General features: G+C 33.1%; 3 protein-coding genes across 12 annotated transcripts; 1 reads left to right on the forward strand and 2 right to left on the reverse strand.

The window, feature by feature from the left end:
- Nucleotides 1-3,137: 3,137 nt before the first annotated feature.
- LOC104880450 (uncharacterized) lies at nucleotides 3,138-6,127 on the forward strand. Of its 8 annotated transcripts, none has more exons than XM_010657048.3 (6): nucleotides 3,138-3,552; nucleotides 3,653-3,826; nucleotides 4,004-4,198; nucleotides 4,543-4,651; nucleotides 5,154-5,397; nucleotides 5,552-6,127. In XM_010657048.3, the coding sequence occupies exons 2-6, from the start codon at nucleotides 3,800-3,802 to the stop codon at nucleotides 5,640-5,642; spliced, it is 666 nt and encodes a 221-aa protein (XP_010655350.1). In that variant the 5' UTR covers nucleotides 3,138-3,552; nucleotides 3,653-3,799; the 3' UTR covers nucleotides 5,643-6,127. The 8 variants fall into 8 exon arrangements, with proteins under 8 accessions (XP_010655350.1, XP_010655349.1, XP_059595926.1 ...); XM_010657047.3 differs by having other exon boundaries at nucleotides 3,140-3,457; nucleotides 3,653-3,841; XM_059739943.1 differs by having other exon boundaries at nucleotides 3,151-3,457.
- On the reverse strand, nucleotides 5,465-10,624 carry LOC100267490 (pyruvate, phosphate dikinase regulatory protein 2). Of its 3 annotated transcripts, none has more exons than XR_786694.3 (4): nucleotides 9,865-10,624; nucleotides 8,286-8,925; nucleotides 7,845-8,098; nucleotides 5,465-6,353 (listed from the first exon to the last, which is right to left on the reverse strand). XR_786694.3 is itself a non-coding variant. In XM_002268212.5 (3 exons), the coding sequence occupies exons 1-3, from the start codon at nucleotides 10,393-10,395 to the stop codon at nucleotides 7,995-7,997; spliced, it is 1,275 nt and encodes a 424-aa protein (XP_002268248.1). In that variant the 5' UTR covers nucleotides 10,396-10,624; the 3' UTR covers nucleotides 7,712-7,994. The 3 variants fall into 3 exon arrangements, 1 of the variants encoding a protein (XP_002268248.1); XR_786695.3 differs by having other exon boundaries at nucleotides 5,923-6,348; XM_002268212.5 differs by lacking the exon at nucleotides 5,465-6,353 and having other exon boundaries at nucleotides 7,712-8,098.
- A 5,289-nt stretch (nucleotides 10,625-15,913) lies between these two features.
- On the reverse strand, nucleotides 15,914-21,072 carry LOC100245189 (gibberellin 2-beta-dioxygenase 8). The gene is made up of 4 exons (XM_002268137.4): nucleotides 20,680-21,072; nucleotides 18,510-18,973; nucleotides 16,512-16,830; nucleotides 15,914-16,433 (listed from the first exon to the last, which is right to left on the reverse strand). The coding sequence occupies exons 1-4, from the start codon at nucleotides 20,929-20,931 to the stop codon at nucleotides 16,203-16,205; spliced, it is 1,266 nt and encodes a 421-aa protein (XP_002268173.2). The 5' UTR covers nucleotides 20,932-21,072; the 3' UTR covers nucleotides 15,914-16,202.
- Between the last annotated feature and the right edge of the window lie 1,829 nt (nucleotides 21,073-22,901).

A 22,901-nucleotide genomic window follows, 5' to 3' on the forward strand; every position in this document is an offset into this window, starting at 1 on the left:
ATAGAAATATCGAATTGTCTTTTCCTTTGTTTTATCTCAACCTGTCATTGTTCGTCTCTTTAGAGACTAATGAATTTTTGCTTGTCCATTCCATCTCTTTGCAAGTTGCTACAAATCCATAGAATTCATCGACTTGTGTCTTTCAATCTACGAGAATTTTAAGCTCATCCTTCAGGGGGAAGAAAAAAAAAATCTCCATTCTTCACTTATGGGTATCTATCTCTCTTTGTTGATAAATCATATTCATAAGTGGCAGGTGCTGTAGGTCTGAACAACATCTACTAACTCCCACTGATTGAAAGAAGAATAATTGATGTTTTGGGACTTGTTAATCATGTGCCATGCACAAATACATTATATAAGGAAAAGAATGCCACCACTTTATCTACACTACCGTATACATTTATGAGGCAAGAGAAAAGACATGAGGAAGCACGATCTCCAGATAATATATATATGGCTGATGATAAAGGAAGCTCCGAGGAAGAGGCCGCACCTGCTCTTCACCCATCATCACACCTATCATTCTCTTACTATTATTGATTCGATTCTCTTCATTTATTGATCCTTTGGCTGTCTTCCTCCTCTTCACCCATCATCACACCTATCATTTTCTTACTATTATTGATTCGATTGTTATATATTCTCTCTTCATTTATTGATCCTTTGGCTGTCTACCTCCTCGTTAATTTGTTGTCCATTCAAGGGTTTTAATTGGCGACGGTTGTAATGGTTTTTTAAACCCTTTTCTGGTAGGGATTATTAAACCTAATATATTTTAAGAACAAGCTTTTCAATTTACACTACTTGAGAGAGGCTAAAAATGTTTGGTGTTTTTATAAAACTTATGTCTCTAATTAAAAAAATTAGGTGTTTTAAAAAAAAATTAATTTAATTTAAAAAAAAAAAAACTACTTTAAGTGATTCCTCAAAATATTGTCAAAACACTTTTTAAATTTATATTTAAGCAATTATATATATATATATATATATATATATATATATATATATATATATATATATATATATATATATATTGAATTTTAATTCTAGATTTAGACATAAACTTAGGATAAAGAATATCAAAGTTATGTTTGGTTTTCGGAAAGTACTAAGGAAAAAAAAAATGCTAAGTAAAATGATTTTTATATATATAGTTGTCCTATAGAAAATTTTAAAAATAAATAAATATAATTAAAATTAGTTAAAAACTTATGTATTTTTAAATTATTTATTAATTTTTATATTGATGAGTTAAAATAAATAAAATGAATTTAAAGTAACAAATAAGAATAATTCATCAATTTTAACTCTATTTTTTATTTTTTTTATTTTTATTTTTTCTTTCCTTTTACTTTTACTCCCTATTTTCTTTCTCATACATTTTCCCTCAAATTATCTAAGAATCAAACATAACTCAAGTATAGAAAAAACACAATTTTTTAGGTAATATTAATACCCTAATGCGGAGACTCGTAATAATTACAATTTTGGATTTAATTTTGTTCACCACTTTATGGTATACTAATTATCTTATAAAATCTCAAAAACACACAAAATTAAAAGAAAAAAATAAAAAATAAAATTTATTCCTAAAATCCCTCTTCAAAGCACTTTGATTTGTCTCTTCCATGGATTAAAGGTCACGGTAACGGTAATTTATACATAAGTTAAGAAATTCATTTTTTTTTTCTACATTTGTTCAATTAAATATATTTTTCAGGTAGAAAAAAAAATGTTTCATCTATCCTTTTTATAGAAGAATTTATTACATATTAAACTTTTGATCCTAGTAATTAAGAGTGAGTTTGGGAGTTATTTTAGAAATAGTTTTTAATATTTTTAACACTTGAAACATAAAAATTTTCCAACATTAGAAATATTAAAAGCGCTTCCTAGAATTACTATCAAAAGAGCTCTAAGAATGTATTTGGTAATGCTTTTAGGAAGTATTTCTAACCTTTAGATTGAAATTTTTTTTCTTTTAAATATTATAAATATTATAAATACTTTTTATAATCACTATCAAATCCACTCTAAGAGCCCGTTTAATAGTAATTTTATAAAGTATTTTTAATATATTTTAATATTTAAAAAAAAATTATCATTTAAATATTAAAAATATTATAAATAATTTTTAAAATCACTTTCAAATGTACTCTAAATCATACTTGAGTCATTGAATAATGATATAAATACATCAAAAACTAATATGAAAAAAAAAATGATTCCTCTTATAAATAGCAATATAAACTAATGTAACCTTAAATATAAAACCAAGTGGACAGCTCCGGACAAGCCCCACTTAATTTCATTGGACGTCCCCCAAGATTTGGCTGATTTTTATTGGTTTAAACTTTCATTAAATACTTATTTTATTTTTAATAAAAGAAAAGATGAGCAAAAATAATAAATAAAAAAGATAAAATTGATATTTAATAAAATTTTAAATCAATTGAAATTATATATATTTAATTAAAATCTAGTTGGGTGAATGAAATTAATTATAATATAATAGGTTATAAGACTAAAAAGAGTAAAATAATCATATATTTGAAAAGTAATCTTCATCTTTTAAAACACTAAAATAAATAAATAAATACCATTAATTCATTTTTCTCATCAAACAAGCACTCTTTTTAATATAAATACAGATAAATAGATATATATGGTAAAAATATCAAAGGTTAATTTTTAGTGAATATAGATAATTTTTCTAAATATGCTATTTCTAGAAAATTATTTTTAGATATATTTTTTCAAATTACATTTTAATTAAGTTTCACTTACCATATCTCGTTTAAATTTTATAGGTTTTATAATAAATGCCCAAATCACAACATATCTTAAAAGAAATAATTTTAAAAATTCCCACTCCCTCCAAGGCCCTCCACCACCAAACCAAGTGACGAGAATCTTCAGCCATGCTTTCAAAGCTGACCCACCCCTATTTATTTTTTGTTTTTAGGTAAATGTAGCCGCCAAATACTAAACCTCTCTGACTTCACAAACCTGCGTTATCTTATCCAAGTCTTAAGTTAATCACAAGCCGAAAGAAAATTCACACACACATCTTAATCAATCATACACCGTACATCAAACCCAATAAACCCACAATCAAGGGAAAAAAACAAAAAGACTACTTAGCATGGACTGGAGCATACTGGATTAAAAAGCGTTACAATGATGTTTCAAAAACCAACCCATTCAAGTTCTCGGTATACAAAAATCTCAATTTTCCTTCCTAAACAGCCGTTTTCCTTCATTTTCTGGGAAAAAAACAGTTTTCTGTGGGGAGTAGGTTACAGGTCTGTTTTTTCTGAGGTCTCTTTCATGCGGTGGAGGGCTCTGAACGTGGTTAACAGGGGTAGTTGAATTTTACAACCAAACGGGTCCTTTTTTGGAAGATGGTCACCAGCTGTTGAAGAAGAAGAAGACTTTGTTTGGTTCCATTAAGGTCTGTAAATCTTCTCTAAGCCAATGAATTGTAGGCGTGGAAGAAGGGAAAGAGGGGTCTTTTAGAGTTTTATTGCTTTACCATGAATTCACGAGGTTTGATTGGTTTCTTTCGGTTTCTTTATTCATTGAAAATCTTAAAAATGTTGACCAGTTGGGTTGGGAGCTGTTTGCTTGATTGCTTTATTTGGATCAGGTGGTGGATGTTGAAACTTGAATGCCCGATTCCGTACGCAAACGGTGACGTTTTGTTTTGTAGAAGGTGGAAACCAGAAGAACAACTCTCCTCGGCGTTCTTTTCTTCTTCTTCTTTGTTTCTCCTGTTTGGGTGTCGTGAAAATTGATGAAAATGGCGGAGAATCCAAAGTTGGTGAGCGCGTTCTTTGTGGGTTTGGTTCCGTTTTACTACTAGTAAATTTTTTCTTTTCTGCAACTGTTTCACTGGGTCATGGGTCTTTTCTCGTTCTCGTTCATCTGCCATCCGTTTCAACTGAATAACCGCTCTTTCTCCTCTTCTCTGTGTTGGGGTGCTTGATTTCGGTTTCAGAATTCAGGGTTATCTACTTCCAACTCTTCCTCGGAGGATTGTGGGATGAAAGAGAAGGAGACCCAGAAGATACTGGTTTCCGATCAAGTCAATGGATTTCAGTACAAAACGGAAAAATCCGATAGCTTTGTTGTCGATATGGAAGGCTTCCCTAATGGCGTCAATAAAGATACAACCGCAAATTCAAGAATCACAGTGAGTTTTCCTCTCGCTTTCTGTTCAACTTTCTCATCAATCAATCTCTTCAATTCCCGTCCAAAAAAAAGGCCATTTACGATTATTTTAGTCTCCGAATTAATAATTTCATCCTTGAAAAAAAAAACAGAGGAAAAGAAAAGAACATTTCTGAGGTACTTTCTCTTGGATTTTGTGGCCATTAACATGGAATGTCCAGTAGTCTCATTATCATCGCCCATAAATTTCTCCAATATTTATCATTTTCTTAAATAAAGAAAAAACGGTTAATCATAAAATATCATATATATTTATTGAAATTCCAATAATGGCCTAATGGGTGTTGTTTGGCTTTGATGGAAAAGTTGCAGAGAAGCCTCTCACGAAAAGGGTCGCAGCGCGGCGGCGAGAAGAAGCCCAACTCTGTCGCTTCCATCGACGCAGATGCAGTTCTGGCCACTTCGTCACCAAGAGGTACGTTTAACAAATCAAGACTTTTTTTTATATTTCATCTACATTATTATTCAGGAGGACGTCTCTGGCTGAAAAACAAAAAGTCTCCAAATCACATGGTCAGGAACGGGTTTAACCCCTGAGGTCCGTTGATCGTGATGTGAGACTCTGATGCAAAAGCAAAGACGGTAGCAGAGCGAATTAAACAAATCAAGAGTTGGCCATATCCTACTGTGAACCAAAATTTAAAAATTTGCCTCACCAACCTGTACCTGTACCCTGGCCTCAAATCGAGGTGGGTGAGGGCCCGAGTGTTTTTAGCTGGATTGTCAATCATAGATTAGTTTACTAGTTAGCGTCATGACTGATTTGGATCATTATAAGATATAAAAATTACTGATTCCAAGTATGTCAATGATAATATAGAAGACCCCAACAAGAGATTTATTGCCTTGTTTTTTAGTATTCGTAACTCTTATGATTAATGGGGTTGTTAAATTGATGTTAAAATTTGGAGCTGAAGCTGCTTTAGCTGGGGGCAGCACGCTGGAAAAGCCAGTCGCAGTGGTGGTGGCAGCAGCAGCAGCAGGAGGGACCATAGATCATCACCCGGTGGGGTCACAAGTGCATCATCACATAGCCATCACGGCAGGCAACATCAGCACCATTACTGAAAGCAGGTTCATCAGTAGGAGATACAGTTTCAGGCGGGCTTCTCCTTCCTGGCTCATTGATCCCAGGAGGATCCTTTTCTTCTTTGCCACCTTGTAAGTTCAAAACCAACTTCCATAACTGCAGCTCTTTATCATATCTGCCCCACATTGAATCATAATGTTGTTCACAAATACTTTTTATGACAAGTCAGCAGCCACTCAAGGGATATAACTCTGATTTTTTGGGTGTAATGTTACTTATTTTCAGGTCAAGCATGGGGACAATATTGCTGATATACTTCACCCTTTCAATCAAAAGGCTTGGTGGGGATGATACTGAGCTCGATTGGCAGCAGTGACAAGCCACACCACCTCCTTAGAAGAACAAAATAATTTGATGATATCCCATAGTTAGGAGTAGAATGTAGAACAGATACAGACATGGATGTATAACTAGTTTGACTGTGAGCGAATTCGCTTTCTTTTGAGGAGTTTTGCTGCAAGACGGTGAACAAGAAGCAAGAGGGTAAAGGGGGATGGAAAAGAGACAAAAAGGAGGTAACCAAACCTCCATTAACATGGATTTCAGACTCAGCAGCTCACTTTTTTCAGTGTGACAGAGAATGACGGACAACTGCAGTGTGACAGAGAATCTTCAGTATTTTTTTTTTTTTTCGAAATCCCGTGTATGGATGGAAACCGGGAGAGACCGAAACACATGATATTGTGTTTCCCCTTTTGTTTCACTGTGATAATGGGTTTCTGCGGTCTGCGGCCCTTTTTCCTTCATGTCTGATGCTGTCTATTCTGTTGGCTCTTTTGGCAATCCAACATCAATTGTCTCTTTTTGTTGTATGTGGGTTTCATGTGATTAGGCAAGGAAGGAGCACAACCATGAGAGTTGTAAGCAATTAAAGTATTTGCCTCTGAATACTTTCGACCTTCTTACCTTTTGTGTGAAACAATCTGTGGTCTTGTCAACTTCATAACATTCCCAATAATCCAAGCGTTGCCTTTGTGACTTTGTTGCGGAAGTAGTAAGAAATTTTACATAGATTGCTTCATCTGCACTGTTATGAGCATGAAAGAGCAGTCAGCAAGCAAGTTCCAAATCTGGGTTAAGCAATAGACAAACGAGAAACAAGATTATTAGCCAAGACATTGGAGATTTGCCTATAGTAGTACTTTCAAAATTCCCAAAACTAACTATATGTGACTTCTGTATTATTCATTCAAAGCAAGCACCATTTCAACAAGAGTAAATCTCTAATTCAAGAGATCTTTCCTAACTATGCACTTCCAAAGAAGGGGAAATTGATTTAATTGAAGGCTCAGTGGGTTAATTGCAGAGCCCTTTCCTTCTTTGAACATTGTTGCTTCTGACATTGGGTTAACCAAATGCCTACGAATCAGCTCCAAAGTACATAGATAAGAACAAATCAGTAAATTGTCAAGGTGAAGTTTCCATTCTCACAATAAGAAACTCATAACCAAATTCACCTCATAATGAAACTCAAAAAAGAAAGATAAAGAGGAAAAAACAAATCCTGCGCTAGAGATCAAAACAATCCGAAAATGATTAATGTTAAAGGTGGGTTTGGGTCTAGATTTGGGTTTTCTTCTTCCAGGCTGCTATACTAAATAATGAATGTTCCGCATCCCTCTTTTGAGAATCACATGAATGATTTATGAGAAGTATCATTCACAGTTTCAATTCTTCCTAAACTACTACATTCATCAATATTGTAGACCCCAAAATAATCTGTGTTAAGATGGTTTCCTGTCCAAAGTTGGATGGTTTCCTGTCCAAAGTTGGATGGTTTCGTGTCCAAAGCTGGGTTTACATTTTGCATCCATTCCAGGCCATGATCATTGTATAATGAAGGTTTCATGGCCTATTAAGAGTGGCTTGGCCTTCTAAGCATCACATGAGATGATTACATTCATCAACATGGTAGATGCTCCACTACAGGGGAACAGAGATACTATTACGTAATTACAGTTGCAAGAGAAGAGCATAATAATGTTAACAAAATTAATTGGAATCAAAGACTTGGGATTTCTAGATCACAACCTTCTTAAAGGCATTTGACTGAAAAGAAGTCCAAAAAAACCACCATCTTTGCCTCAGAATAAGAAATTTCTTGTCAATTTCTTTACTAGTTCTAGCAGAGTTTATCATCACCCATGGTTTTGTGCCAGGGAGAAATAATTGACCCCAAGAAAATATTCAACATCTGACCCTAACCTCAGAAAGCAAACATTAGATGGCTTTCCCAAAAAAATTAGAATGCGAGGCTAGCAAGAAGATGAAAATGAAGCTTTTGAACAGCCAACATGAGAAGTGATATATAGTGATCTTCCTAAGTACATTTTGTATGATCAAGTAAATGCATATATCACTCAGTTGTACAAACAAAAGCCTTCGTTTCAGCAGAACCAACCAAATGGTTTTATTCTATTGATATATAGTATGGCCATCAAGAAGGGGGAAGAACAAAAGAAGACAAGTATATTAATGTAACAGTTAAAATGAGATACACTTATTGATCAGATTTCACCTCTCAAGTGATTGTAATGATTTAGCAGGATCATCTTCTTTGGAAACTATACTTCTCATATGTTACAACCTGTGATTTGACTTGAAATAGGCTTTCAACCATTCTGCCAGCATTTTATTCAGTACGCACAAGAACCACCATTAGCCATCTCTAGTACCGTTTCGAGATTCTTGGCATTGAGCACTTATGCTTCCGGTCATGGTAAAGTCTCAATACAACTGCTGCAGTTTCTTCAATTGCTTTTCCTGTCACTTCTGCAATCACAGCATGTAACAATATGACGATATTAAACCAGGCAACAATTTACAATGCTGTTCATCATTTTTCAGCATCCTCTTCTTTTTCTTAACTGTTTTAAGCTTCAAGTTTGGAAATCGAAGTTGAGAAGATGAGGTAGAAACCAAATGCAAATAAGAAAAACATGACATGCTAATCTCTCACCGATTACAGGCCAGGCGGGATTTTGTGCAAAAATCTTGCCAGCAAATTCCAACTCTGCTCTCACATGGTCCATCTCCGAGTAGTTACTCCTTATTTCTTCACAGAAGCCCAGACTCTTTGCCCTCGCTTTTCTGATTGTATGTAAGACAACAGGATTTATAGTCAAACCAAAAACCTTCTCTGGCTCTACCTCAAACAGAGTGTTGGGCAATTCTACACCAATCACAATAGGCACATTTGCCACTTTGTATCCTTTCTGTGCCAGATAAATTGATAATGGTGTCTTCCCTGTACGAGAGACTCCAGCAAGAACAATTTCAGCCTTGTGCAGGTTCTGGGGTAGGGCTCCATCATCTTGCTTGATGGTAAATTCAATCGCTTCAATTCGCTTGAAGTACTCTTCACTCAAGGGGAACTTCCTGCCTGGCGCCCCACGAGGAAGGCCAGATGGTGATACACCTAGATGGGAAGCAACAGCCTCAGTGATTGGGCCAAGTACATCAGTGGATGGTATGCCCCAAAGCTTGCAGGCTTGTCTGGCAGATTCAGCCATTGAAGGGTCAGCTAAAGTGTAAACAAGCATTGCACCTTCTTTAGCTGCTTGCTTTACTATCTCCACCAACGGCTCTGCATCATCAATCTAACAAGCATAGATGACCATCAAATATACTCAAATCATCCATTTTAATGCAAGAGTTCTAAGACCAAAACTCCGGCAGCTCTATACAACAGAATCCAATCCAGAATCTCCCTTTTTTTTTTCCAATATTTTTCGAAAGCCCCATATATCAAACTTTCTCTTTGACATGTAAAAAGTGATGAAAACATAGATTAAAAAACAAAGAAGATGAAACTAATGATAGAAGGCTCTGTTTTAACTGTTTTAAGTACATTGTTTAGCAGGGCATTGAAAGAGCTTCTAAAGGAACACACTGATTGAATCAAAAGTTTCAGTTGAAAGCAATTTGTAGGTAGCATGATCATATTTTTCGTATTCTTATTACCAACATAATACTAATACTTATACTAATATATATAAAATATTAAAATGTCATGATGCTGAAATGATACCATATCAAACATGTGATCTGGACCATTGAAAATGTGTGGTGAAATTTCAATGGTTGATGATGCAAATACATGACATGACATCCACATAGAAAACAATAAGAAATGGGGCAAAAGTTTAGTGAAATAAGATGTTTTAAATAATGGCATTTTGTTACCGTACTTAAAAGTTGCCTTTTTGACATACAATTTCGAGTATGCGAGTAATTGTTTAAATCATTCCAATTTCATTACCAATTAAGAATGCTTATGAGAGTGATTTTGATTCTAAGTTTGAAAGTAGACAAATGTTGGAAGACATTTTCTTATTTTTTGAAAATTATTTTTAAAAATCTAAGAAATTACTTAAAATAATTATTTGACAAGTTTTTTGCTGTGAAAGGGTTCTAAAAAAAATGCTTTAAAAGGCACCTCTCCAAACGTGATGTAAGATGGACATTCAGAAATTTCTACAACTACATAAAATTATAAGCTAAAATAACTAAGTAAGATAATGAAAAGACATATTCACCCCGGAGAACAGATGCGTATTTACGGGACAGCCACGATCGACCAAGCAGTGTTCGAACTGCCCCAACGCGGCGTTAACGGCATGCTCCACCGTCCATCCAGTGCCGTCAGACACCATGTATATCGACTTCCCTGTCCTCACCTCTCCGTCATCGTTGCCGGGAGCCCCAGACGCCGAAGTCGGGGGAGACGACACGCTCTCCTTAGGCTGAACACGAGAGTTCATCTCCACCACCTGCGAACGCTGACCCTGTCGCTCTAATTTCCGGCCTGAACGTATGGCTCGGGCCCTGGACCATCGATTCAGCTGGGGGCTGCCCTTGAATTTCGGAGGGTCGGAGTCGGAGGGGGCTCGATTGGCTTGTGAATTGGGGAGAGAGATGGGGTTTGTGGGGTTGGGTTTAGGGTAATTCGTGGTTGAGGCAGCTGTGGGACGGTGACTGGAAAAGCTGACGGCGGTAGACGCCATCATTTTTTTCTTAATTATAAAATAAATTTGGGAAATTGAATGCTGGCTGAATTGAGAATTCATTTTCCTCCCACATGTTTCTTGAGATATTTAGTTAAAAGAATACAAATATTTCTGAAATTAGAAAACAAAAACTATTTTGGATATCACTATCCTACTTTATTTCCTCAAAAACGGTATCTCCCTCTCATTCTCTAGGAATTTCTCTCTAATTCCTGCTACTTATTTCTCCCCTCGCTCTCTTTCTGTCTCGAGTGAATTTTTGGGCAAATTTCAAACTCATAACAAAAAGGTTCTAACTCTTTCTTTCTTTCTTTCTTTTTTTTCTCCCAAGATCCCTCTTTTGTTTTTTTATTTCTTTTTTTTTTTTTTGGTTAAGAGTTTTGCATTGTTTTTATACTGGTTTTTTTTTGGGGGATTTTTTTAGTTACTAGTAAGTGTACATGTGCTTTGATATATAAAAAAAAGTCAATAAAAAAATTATAATATGAATTTATTATTTCAAAACTTATATAGAAATTAAGTAGAGATTTAAAATCAAATAATTAAATTAAAAAATAAAAATAAATAGGATTAGATATAAATAATATCATACTTCTAGGCACCAACTTTTATGTTAATAAAATTATTTTTTAACCAATTTTCTCGTATTAAAAAAATAAATATCACCTTGGTCCTTGACCATACCATTTATTAATCTTAATTTAAACACATCATTTATTTCTTTTATACTAAATTTGTAAATTTTTTGAGTTAATTATTTTATATATAGTTTAAATTTTTTTTTCTTTTATATCAAAGTTTTTTAATAAAAATAAGAACAAAAATGACTTAATTTGAGTAAGAAATTTGTGGATTAAAAAAAAAAAAAAACTGTCAGCATACCAAAGAGAGTTAAAGATAAAAACTTGAAAAGAACAGAAAATGACAAACAAAGCTAAAAAATTTCAAACTTTAAAGATGAAAAATAAAATAGTCACAACAAATTTGAAAAGTTTTGATAAATTTTTATAACATTGATTATATTAATAGTATGGTTTTAAAGAGAATGAGATTTATAACTTTTAAGACATTTTTTTTAATGAAAAAGGTGAAAAGTAAATAAAAATTTAATGATTGGTTTTTCATACACTTTCTTTCTAAAGAAAATAAAATAAAAAAATTATGTTAAATTTAAAAATTCTTATGAAAAAATCATTGACTTATATTATGTTATTAAAAATTATATTTTTAATTCGTTTTTAATAACCATTATATACTTTATAAAACTTATTATTATTTTTTGTTTGTAAAGATAGAAAATAAAACTAGACTAAATTAAATAATTTCATTTCAAAAAATAGAATCCAAATTAAATTAAATAATTTTATATCAAAGAAAAATATATAATATATCAAATTATTCAATCAAACAAAAAATATATAAAGGAAAAATAAGTTTTGTTCTAAAATTTTTTTTTAAAAAAAAAAAAAGTCAAAAGAATTAAAATCTCAATAAAAAAAATTTCATCATTTTGATAAATTTTATATCAAAATCTTAATATTTTTAAAATAATATAGTAATTTTCTTAATAAATTTAAATTTATTTAAATAAACAATGTAAACGAGTGATGAAACTTTTTATTTAATAATTATTTAAAATATAATAAGTGTTGTTATTAATTCACTATTATTTAATTCAATATAAAAGTTTAAAAGATTTAAATATCTCAAAATGAATGGAAATCATGTTATAAAAAGTAAAAAGTTTTATGTAAGATTTTTAAAAAAAAATTAATTTATTTCATTGAAAAAATGAAAGATAGGTTAGGATAAGAAGAAAAATTAATCCTAATATAAGTATTAAATACATTTTATTTATTTTCTCAAGACACTCCAATATGATTTTGTTAGCCCAAGAGTTCTCCTAATCAAGTTTTGATTATAACAAACCATGGTTAAGTTATTAATTGGTTTGAATTGTAAAGAATTTTAGGTATTAATTTGGAAATTCATTAAATGACCTAATGGATACAAGATCAAGATGTTTGGAAGATCTTTAATCATATGAAACAAATGTAATATGAATGTATGGGTGCACTTAGGTTTTACATATCATTTCATGCATATTTGGAAAATTCGATTTATTCCTTAAAGTTAAAGTTTTATTAAAACCCCAATTTTATCAAATATACCTTAGGCAAAATGTTTCAAAATTGGCATATTAAATTAACTAAAGACCTTGCCTAAGTGTTAAAAGAAAAAAGAATAGAAAAATATAGGTTTTCGGGGCCAAAATATTGAATCGATTGAGGCACTAGGCCAACCGGCTCAACCGGTCAAGGTACCGATCGATCGGTTCCTTTTGCCTTAAAAGACATTCTCTCTCTTCCAATAGTCTTCCCTTCCCAGTCGAGGTATCCTCCTTCCCGATCGACCTCCGGTTGAGGCCCGGTTGAAGCAATGGTAACCTGCCAAATCATTAAATGCTCTAACGGGTAGTGATCTGGTTGACCCCCAGCTCGACTAGTTGAGGCTGTTTTTTTGTTTTTTTTGATTCTCGAGATTAGAAACCTATAAATTGAGAGCTCCACTTCATTCATGATATAGAGAATACTTGCATTTATTTGTTTACCCACTTGTTTTTGCCTTAAAAGCTCTTATTTCTTTCTTGGTGCATTAAATCTTCATTTGCATATCCTTTAGTGCACCTTTGTGATTCATCCTATCTTTGATTTGTATTTGAGCTATCATTGAGCTAAGTTGAGGGATTCATTATTGTAAAATTGAGTATTAAAGTCTTCAAGTGAGTTGAATTTTGAAGAGATTGTGTAAGAACTCATTGGAGCTGATCAAATCCAAGTGTAAAGGAGATTAGAAGCTTGAATGAAGCTTCAAGTTAGTGGAACCCTCACTCGATTAGGAGCTTGAGGAGAGTGGACGTAGGCAAGGAAGTGTCGAATCACTATAAAATCTGAGTTTGATTTCTCTAACTCTTATCTTTTTATATTTGCTTCCATTATGCTTGAATTTGTTGTGTTGAAAAAAAAATTGAAAAACCCAATTCACCCTTCTCTTGGGTGTTTTTCTCATTTAAGATTAGCATTTATTTTCTTAGATTTAAAATACAATAAATTTTTTATTAAGAAAAAGAAAACTTGATTTATGGGAGAGTTTCAAACAAATCTTAACTGTTTTTCATCTTAATTCTAAATTCAAAATCGAAAAACACTCTACGATGATCTCCTACTATAACCAAACTTTTTTACATACATATTATAAATAAACTAAAATCAATGGTTGAAATTAATAAACATCGTATTAGTGGATCATATGACGCTTTGTCAAATAGGATGAAAGATGAAGTAGTTATGTTGGAGGAAGCGTTGAAGATGAATGTCTAGTTTAAGAGGTTTCCCACAAACATTAACCTTTTCTTTTATAGTTTCTTGAGAGCAGTTTTCAAGATTGAATTTGAATATAAAATTAAAATAAAGCATTGAATTTGAATATAAAATCAAAATAAAGTTATGAACATACAAATTTCTGTTGTTCAAGTAATTAAAACTTTAAATTACTTTCCTATTAAAATAGTTAATGAAATAAAAATTGAGGCAAATGAAAATATTAAAATTTTCATTATCTTTTAGGCTTGTGATGTCAATTTTAGGAATGACTTATACTAACCCTAAGAAAATGAAAAGATTAAATTCTCATTTAAGTTGATTATGAGTATGAAAAGTATTAAATTTTGAATTAACTTTTAGTTTTGTGATGATAATTTTAATAATGATATGCGTTATGTCAAATAATTAAAACGGTAATAAAATGAAAAGATTAAATTATTTTGAAAAGATTAAATTATCATTTAAGTTGATTATTAATATTGATAAGGGTATTTCAGAAAATAAAAAAGTGAAAAACGATTTGTAATTTTACTAGTATTTCTTGTTGAGGCTTTTTGCATTTTTTTTAAAATTGTTTTGCATATGATTTATGTTAAGATTTTGGTGTTGGGATTTTGTTTCTTGCTTTTTGTTTTTTATTTATTTATAATTTTATTTAAATTTCTAAAATATGAATATGATCTAAAATATAAAACTTAACATTGAACTTAACAATAATAGAGTTTATATCTATGAAAACTTAACCATAATTAAATTATTGGTAAACGACTCACATTACTATTATGATGACTGAGAACTTAATCTACTATTATGATTGAGAATTTAATCTCCGTTTAAAGAGTTGTTTGAGAGATACAAAATAATTATGAATGAGAAAAAAAAATGTAAATACAAGAAATAAATGTGTTATAGAATGAATAAAATAAAAGGAAATATGACATTTTTGAATGCAAATAGGAAAAATAAAGGGTTAAGTGTTCTAAGAGGATCATTTCTCAACAAAATTAAAAGGAGGGTTACTTTGACTATTTCCTAGTTATTTGACTTGCTAATGACTGTTTTGCTTAGTAAAAGATTTTTTTTAAAAAAAAAAAAATCCTTTTTCACTTTCCATGTTTCCAGGAAAATTTTGTTTGTTTGCAGGGAAAAAAAGTCTAGGTCTTTTATGGTAAATGTTTTCCCTTACAGTTCTCTATTACTAGAACAAAAAAACAAAAAAAAAAAAAACATAATTGACAATCACAAGATAGAAAATAGTATTTTATTTTTAAAAATGAAAAAAAATATTTTTTCAAATAATATTTTTTAATTATTTTCATTTTTTTAAGAAATATTAAAAAAAAACTATATAAATATAAAATGATTAAAAATAAAGTAATACATATAAAAGTTATTTTAAATATATAAAAAATAGGTTAAAAACATTTAAAATAAGCACAAAAAAAAAATTGTCTTAACATTATACAACATTTTTCCCAAACTCTTCTAAAAATTTGTCTTTTAGAATCATTTAAAAAAAACATTTTCTAAATAGATTCTTTTTTTTGCCAATGCTTTAATTCCAACGTTTAGGAATTAATAAATTATTTTTACCTATATTTTTTATTTTGTTTTATTTATTTTATATATAAAAATTATATTATTAAGTAATATAAAATTTTCTAACTATTTTTAATCTAAATATGATAAAAATTTATTCTATTTGATTTTTTTTTTTTTTTTTTTGCCAATTCACCGATATATCTTAAATTACTTTTAAAATTATTATATTTCCCTAAAATTTTCCAAAACTAAATATAGTATATTATAACCACTTTGGTATATTGAAATTAGAATTTGTTTGAAGCGTTTTTTTAAAGGCATTTTAAGACTTTGAAAGTATTTTTGAAGAAAAATTAAAGATGTCACGAAATTTAGAAAACATTTAAAAAAATAAAAATTCATTTATAATTTTTTTTTTTTGGTTTTTTAGAGAAACACATGAGAGGAAATTCTTTTAAAGACAAGTTTAGAAAAAACACTTCCATTAAAACGACATGGAAGAGGCAAACGTACTCTTAATGCTATTAAAACCGGGTTACTAATTTAAAAATAATGATTTATTTATTTTTTGAATTATTGTTTTTCGATCAATTGCACCTAAGGAAGTACTAAGAATCAAAACATTTTTTCTTGCTCCCCTCTTGATAATAGAATGACAAAATATGGAGATTAATACAATTCCACTCTGGGAGGATTTGTGAATATCTTCTGATGGATATAGTAGTAATCTCCAAACAACCAAAATATAGATATATTTCACAACTGTAGTCGAGCAAAAGAGAGCTTAGCCTACTTCCAAACCTCCTAAATCTTCTATTTATCATCTTTCTAAAATTTTCAATTATACTTAAACTATACCCTTAGTTGCTTTGGCATTCAAAACAAAACCTAATTGAAGTATAGACATCGGCAGTGGTACTGAGATTTTGTGGGAATGGAGCTTTATACAAGAAACCTTGGGAGACCAACTTTGTAACCCAGTTTCTGAACATCCTCTTGAACCTGCTGTCTGAATTCTCTAAAGCTAAATTTTCGATACAGCAAAGGCTCCACACAGCTCTCTATCACAGCATCATATGAAGGACATAAGAAGTAAGCAGTAGAGAACCTTTCCACTTTCTGGTTAGTCACAACCCTGTGTTGAACACTCTTATAAACACCATTGCTCCAAGCCTGCACACATGGAAATGCTCAGCACCAAGCATGAGAGAAAGCCCAGGTTGAGATTGTGGGATTGACATTTGAAATTACCTGAAACAAGTCGCCAATGTTGATGATGAGAGCTTCTGGGTTGGGTTTAACTGCGATCCACCTCCCATCTTTGACTAACTGCAATCCTCCAACCTGGTCTTGGTGCAGTATTGTGAGGAAGTCACTGTCAGTGTGTGGCATCAACCCAAAGATCTGAGAGGTTGGGCATGGTGGGTATCGGTTCATTCGAATGTAGCATGTGCTTGGGAGACATTTTTCTTTGAAGAATGTTGATTTATGGCCCATTTCCTCTGCTAAAATTTCAACTAATCTTTGGGCCAGATCTGAAACTGTTGCAGCAAATTGTCCCATTGTGGAGCTGGTCCCATGCAACAAAAGAAATCACACTTTGCAAGCAAATGGATGAATGAACTCAACAGCAGCCCATAGGGCCATAAATTAAGGCCAGCCTAGTTGATAGCAAAAGAAATCAACTTGAACCTATAGCTAGATTTTCAAAATGAACCCAATCATGATGAGAAGATGTTGACCGATGACCATGTTCTTTGGGCGGCTAAATGAAAGTGCATGAACAATGGAAAAAAGGAAAAAAAGCAAAAAACATCAAACTCTAGAGAGATCATAAATCAGAGTCATCATCAGCCTTCCTCCACTAGTAGAACAAGACTAACTTATCTTAACTACACCAACGATAATGGGTAAACTAGTTAATACCGAGCCCCACTTGTGAAGAGATCACAAAAGGTCTCCCATCTATTGGGAGGTGGGCGGACTTCATCATCTGCCGAATTGGCATCAAATCATCATGATCACCTTCTTCCTAGAAGGGACCCATTTCAGGATGAGGGCACGTCAAGTCCGAGTAATCAGTCAGACTTTTTCGGTAGATTCCAGCTCATTACCACAGAGAGAGAGAGAGAGAGAGGATGGACTGAGAGTAGGACTAACCATGCATGCAAGCATGTGCACGTACATGATTTGATTTGAGAAGTTCTGGTCAGTGTACCAGAAACTTGGACACACTACAAAAAGAAAGCCTTTTTCTTTTAAGACAGTCTTCAGTACAATTGTGCTGAGACTTGCAGCTATACTGCTTGAACATGTGAACTTACCAATAGCTCACCCCTCAAGTATGTGGTGAATAATTGTCTTCAACTTTGGACAAAGGAATCAACCAACCCACAACAGTCTGAACTAATGGGAAACTAGCTACTTTCCTAGGAGACAAGTGTGAAAAGGAGAAATTTTGAAGGCAGGCTAATGGAATTGAATAATTGATGCTGTTGCTTTTTGAACGTTCTTTTTCAATCTCATATGGGCTTTCCTTGTATATTGAACATTCATATCTCCACGGACTGAAATTAGAAACAAGGGTGGAACAAAAAATTTATAGCAGTGGGGCAAAAAGAAGGTTACTTACAAAATAACCTAGGGCTGGATTTAATTTCAAGCTCCATCACCCATTAGAAATGGGGCCTTAGCTGGAAAAAACTTTTACAAAATAAACCAAGAAAATTAGAAGTGCCACCAACTTTAAAGGCCCTGAGAGGAGAGATTAGCCTCCTTCCTACATCACAAGGGTCTCATCTGGGTCTTATCTGTCACCCATCGTGGATAAAATTAAAACTATGAGAATAGTTAAAGTTACGTGGACATTATAGCATCCAATAATATGTTTAAAACGCCATTGATACTTAGCCCTATTCTCACCATTTCTTTTCTTGGCCCACCAAAATATCTTTCCCCCTCCAACTTGTTTCAATGGATAGGAAATAACAGAAAAAAAATAATATTTATATTTCATTTTCATTCTAAATCTATAATCATCTTTTAATATGAGGTGAAAAATGTTGTTTTCGGACTACTTTCCAAGAAAAATCGATCTAGATTTATTTTTTATGGAAAAAAAAAATCATTAAGAAAAAGTCATAATAGTAAGAGTAACTAATGCAATGTATAGCATCTTCATATCATATCTCACAGAATTTAACAAAAGAAGCAAATTGAGTTGGTATATACTTTTCAGGTAGTAAGTACCTGAGGGTGGTGGGGAGGCCACCGGAAGAGGAGATATCCATGAGGGGAATATGGAAGGCTTCGGACCACGATAACTGGCTGAGGCATGTGGCTGTGGGGGTCCCCCATCGGTAGCAACCGGCCGAGAGATTCAAGTACTGGTGGTTGGTCTTCAAGCGAAAGGGCTGTTTGAAGACTTGCATTTGCTTACTCCTCATATCCTCCAAAATTTCCGATGAAACTCCATGATTAATCACCTGAAAGAAACCCCACTCCTGTGAAGCTCGAGCTATCTCTTTCTTGCACTCCTCCCTCTCCAATTCCCCCATACTCAGCCGCCCGATATCGATGAGTGGGAGCTCGCATTCCTCACAGGTGATGAGAATCTGGTTGGCCCTGTTGATTTTAGACTCTTCGATGGAGTTCTCGAAGAGGGTCTTGTAGGTTTCTTCAAATGGTGGGTCCGAGTCCATGCTGAAAGGCAGCTGATGAAAGAAAAGAAAAGAAGAAGAAGATGATGTGGTTTATTTTGAATAAGCAGTAGGCAAAGAAGCAACGTCTTGTTTTCTTATTTGTTTCTGTCTTCGATGAAAACGTCAGAGCCATATTTGATATTTCAGCTCCATTGTTCTTTGGAGATGCAGGTGCTTGCATGTCTTGTTGCATAGAAGCATATTTCCCCTCTTTTTTTTTTTAAAAAAAAAGCTTTTTGGATTTTGGATTTTGGATTTTTGGGGATGAGGTTGTTGCACCCCACATCCCATCCATGTATTTTTGTTTTGCATGCTCTGATTGTACGAAAGGAGTGCAGAAAAATTAGGGCCACAATCTAACCCTCTTGTGAAGTACTACTCTTTGGAACGTACCACTGACTTTTCATCTCATATATATCCCTTGATCTCCAATCATCTTCAAGATTCTCACACAACAAGATTATAACCACATTGATAGGATATTGAAAGTTGAACCTCCTCACTATAGGACACAATAAATATTGAAAACTTCCAATAAATATATAGAGTGAAACGATTTTTACCTTGATATGTGTTTGCAAGTGTTGTTTGAAGATCAAAAGCAATTTTTAAAGATGTTTGTGTTGAACCCTTTTACGTGGATTCCATACCTATCCACATGATTTATTTTTATTTTGAAAGGAGAAGAGGATAGTCCATGGGTTTTTTTTTTTTCTAAAAAAAAAAAAAAAAATACAAAACTAGACATGTATCAAAGAATTAAAAAATTATAAATTTATTTCAGGAGGCCCATACCTAAAAACGCCACAAGCTGATTAGGGAGTGGCCCTTTTAACATGTCGGCCATGTGAAGATGAAAACCACACACCATTAGTCAAAAATCTAGAGGAGTGGTCTCAGGCTCTCAGCTAAGCCAAATGTGACATGTCCACACCCACAACCACGACTATAAGGATTACCCCAAGACCTCAAATGTTTTCCATGGGATGGAACTCAAGTAATTCGTACAAACAGAAACCTTGAAAAGTAAGCTATATATTGTCCTTTATTCTGGATCCCCACGTTTCTCAAATTTCATCACCAACGTGTGCCCCATTTGGACCTTGTATGAAAGCCCTCCCTTTGCTTTTTGGTTTTTTGTTTTTGCTTTTCAAAAGCACTTGAAAAATTCACTAGTAAGGTCATCTCAACACATCTTTCACACTGATCAGTCTGAGCGACCCACCAGCCGCTTTGTACTGCTCCAAAATCCAACCCAGTCAAAAGCCACACATCATGCACGTGGATGGTATTATTTTGTGTGACTGTAAGCTTAATTAATGGATCTGGTATATATATATATATCATTATATGGCTCTAATGCCTGTTTGGAAGTTATTCTGGTAAAACCCTTTCTATACATTAATTATCCGATAGACGGTGACATTTCGGTCTCTTTTTCGTGGAAGGTATATCAACTTTCGTGGGCATGACATCACCATTCAATGTATTAAAATCTGAAGGCAATAATATTTTTTATTATCTCTGAGAGCTACTGCTGGTTTTCTTGGGACCTCAGATAGAAAATCAGGTGGAGACATAATTTTATTCTTGAATACCATAAAGATATGCCGTATAGAACTAGCTAGAATATGCTTACTAGAATGAGATGGGCATGCCCATAAACAACAATTCCATCATAGGAAAGAGCACTAGAATGGAAAAATATTGCAACTGACCTTAGTATCACTCTCCACCATCTCTTCCTTCAAACACCAATGCACCACCACCTGTAAATGTTGCGCTAATGGTTCTACACTTAGTTTAGTGGGAAAAAGAATATGAAAATATCTGTAAGTGAAATGCCGGAAAGAAAGGCTATGAGCTGAGAAGCCTGAGCTGAATGGAGTTGGGTTGAGAGAAAGAGGAGAGCTGTGCTCCAGCAGGAAGGTTGGATGAGGGGTGTGATATTTATACTGAAGGAAAGGCATCAATGATTGAAAGGTGGGGATTGAGAGTATATGCTTGAGAGAAGAACACGTCTCTCGGTACTTGCTGAAAGATATTTACACAGTACTGATGAATAGTGTAGACATGAGTGAGAGAGAGAGATAAGGGAAGGAGAGACTTGGAGAAACGAGAACCAAATGAAATGAAATTGCTGTTATGGAGATCGACTTGGATCAATGTACACCTCTTTCTCTCTTTTTCTTCCTTTTCTGTCAAGTTTCTCTCTGAAATCTCCTCAGAAGTAAATGCACATGATTGAGAGTGGACCCATGTCTGATGAAGACTCGTGGACTCTGAGTCCATGTCGGCACATACGTGGCACCATCCTACCAGTGAAGATCCAGGGTTCACTGCTCACATGCTCAGTCTCTTCAATTTTTTTTTTCTCTGTTTTTTCACACAATTGGCTTATGATTAAAATCATAATGAATTGGCCTTGCATGTGCTTGCTCATCTCGAAAAGGGCCATGAGTTAGAACCAAAATATCTCCTCCAAATATACAACAATGCACCATTACTTTTCTTTCTTGGGCATGGCTCCAAACTTGGACTAATTTGAAATGAAATCTGCGATTTATCTATGTAAGTGGATCCTAAAATGGTTAGATCTCATTCCAGATAGTATTAAGATAGTAAAAGCCATTGTATAGTCAAGTCCCAAGGCAGGTAGGTAACGTGACCTCAAACACGACACCCTTTAGGAGGACTGATTAATTTTTAAATGAAATGGGTCGGGCCTTGACCCAACATTCTAGTGTTTTCCATAGATTATTAAATTAAAGCAAAGCATTGTTTGGTTTATAGAAAATGTAGTATTACCAAAATCTTACTGTCTCTTGGTTGATTGATGAGCGAGTAGCTTATCTAGAACATGGTCCCAAATAAAAATATTGAAGACGCATGTGACGGATCTCCACAGAAGCAGCACTTTTAGTTGTAATGGACCAAAGGTTGAGCTGTCCAAAACTAACGTACCTTACATATCCCACTTAGATCTTATACAATCCCATGAATGCCTTAAAAGTAGGAAAAATATATGGTATGGATTTCATGTACGACGTTTAGGATATATTTGGTGTTGAAAAATCTGAGAAAAAAAAAAAGAATTTAAAGTTAATAAATTATTTTAAATTCATTTCATTTATTTTAACTCATCTATATAATAATTAAATAATTTTAAAAAATATAATTTTTTAACTAATTTTTATTTTATATAATGTTTTTTTTTAATACTTTTCAAAAATCAAACATAACTTTAATCATTCATTAAATAAAAATAAAAATAAATGAAAGTAGGGTACAAATAAATAAATCAAAATTATAAAATAATAAAAATATGTATAAAGTATAAAATAATGACATTAAAGCATTGTTGAAATTATAAAGTAAATACAAACTAATGTACATGTGACACATCTGAGATTTGGGCTTTGAGGAATCCGGATATTTCGGCTTTCAAGTTTTTCAATATATATGGGATTCAAATATATTACATTCCTTTGGTAATGATAACTTTTTGGATAGACGATACCATGGTCAAATCTCTCTAAAGTAATTAAAAATGTTTGCATAGGAGATGTAGACCCAATTTGATTGATTTTACAAAGAGTGTAGTGTAAGATATGCATAGATATGTCACTTTCAATAGGGTTAATTATCAAGACGACTAGTGAGTCAAAGTGGGTGGGGGTCATGTCCTCCTAAAGCATTTCCTCAGCGGCGGTCAATCATTATGAACCCCAAAGGTTGGGCCTTTTAATTTGAATATTAGTAAATGATATTTATGACATTAACATGATGACACGTAGAGAAGTAGTCCCCCCCATGCCCACCTCCTAATGCCATGTGGTCTGCTGGACTCTGGCTGGTCTCTACAATCATTAATGGTCCTTTGTATTTAGGGTGCCCTTTTCTCGAAAAGACATTGGATTCACTTATTTTGATTGGATCC

The sequence above is a fragment of the Vitis vinifera genome, chromosome 10 (assembly GCF_030704535.1).
Source record: "Vitis vinifera cultivar Pinot Noir 40024 chromosome 10, ASM3070453v1".
Lineage (NCBI taxonomy): Eukaryota > Viridiplantae > Streptophyta > Magnoliopsida > Vitales > Vitaceae > Vitis > Vitis vinifera.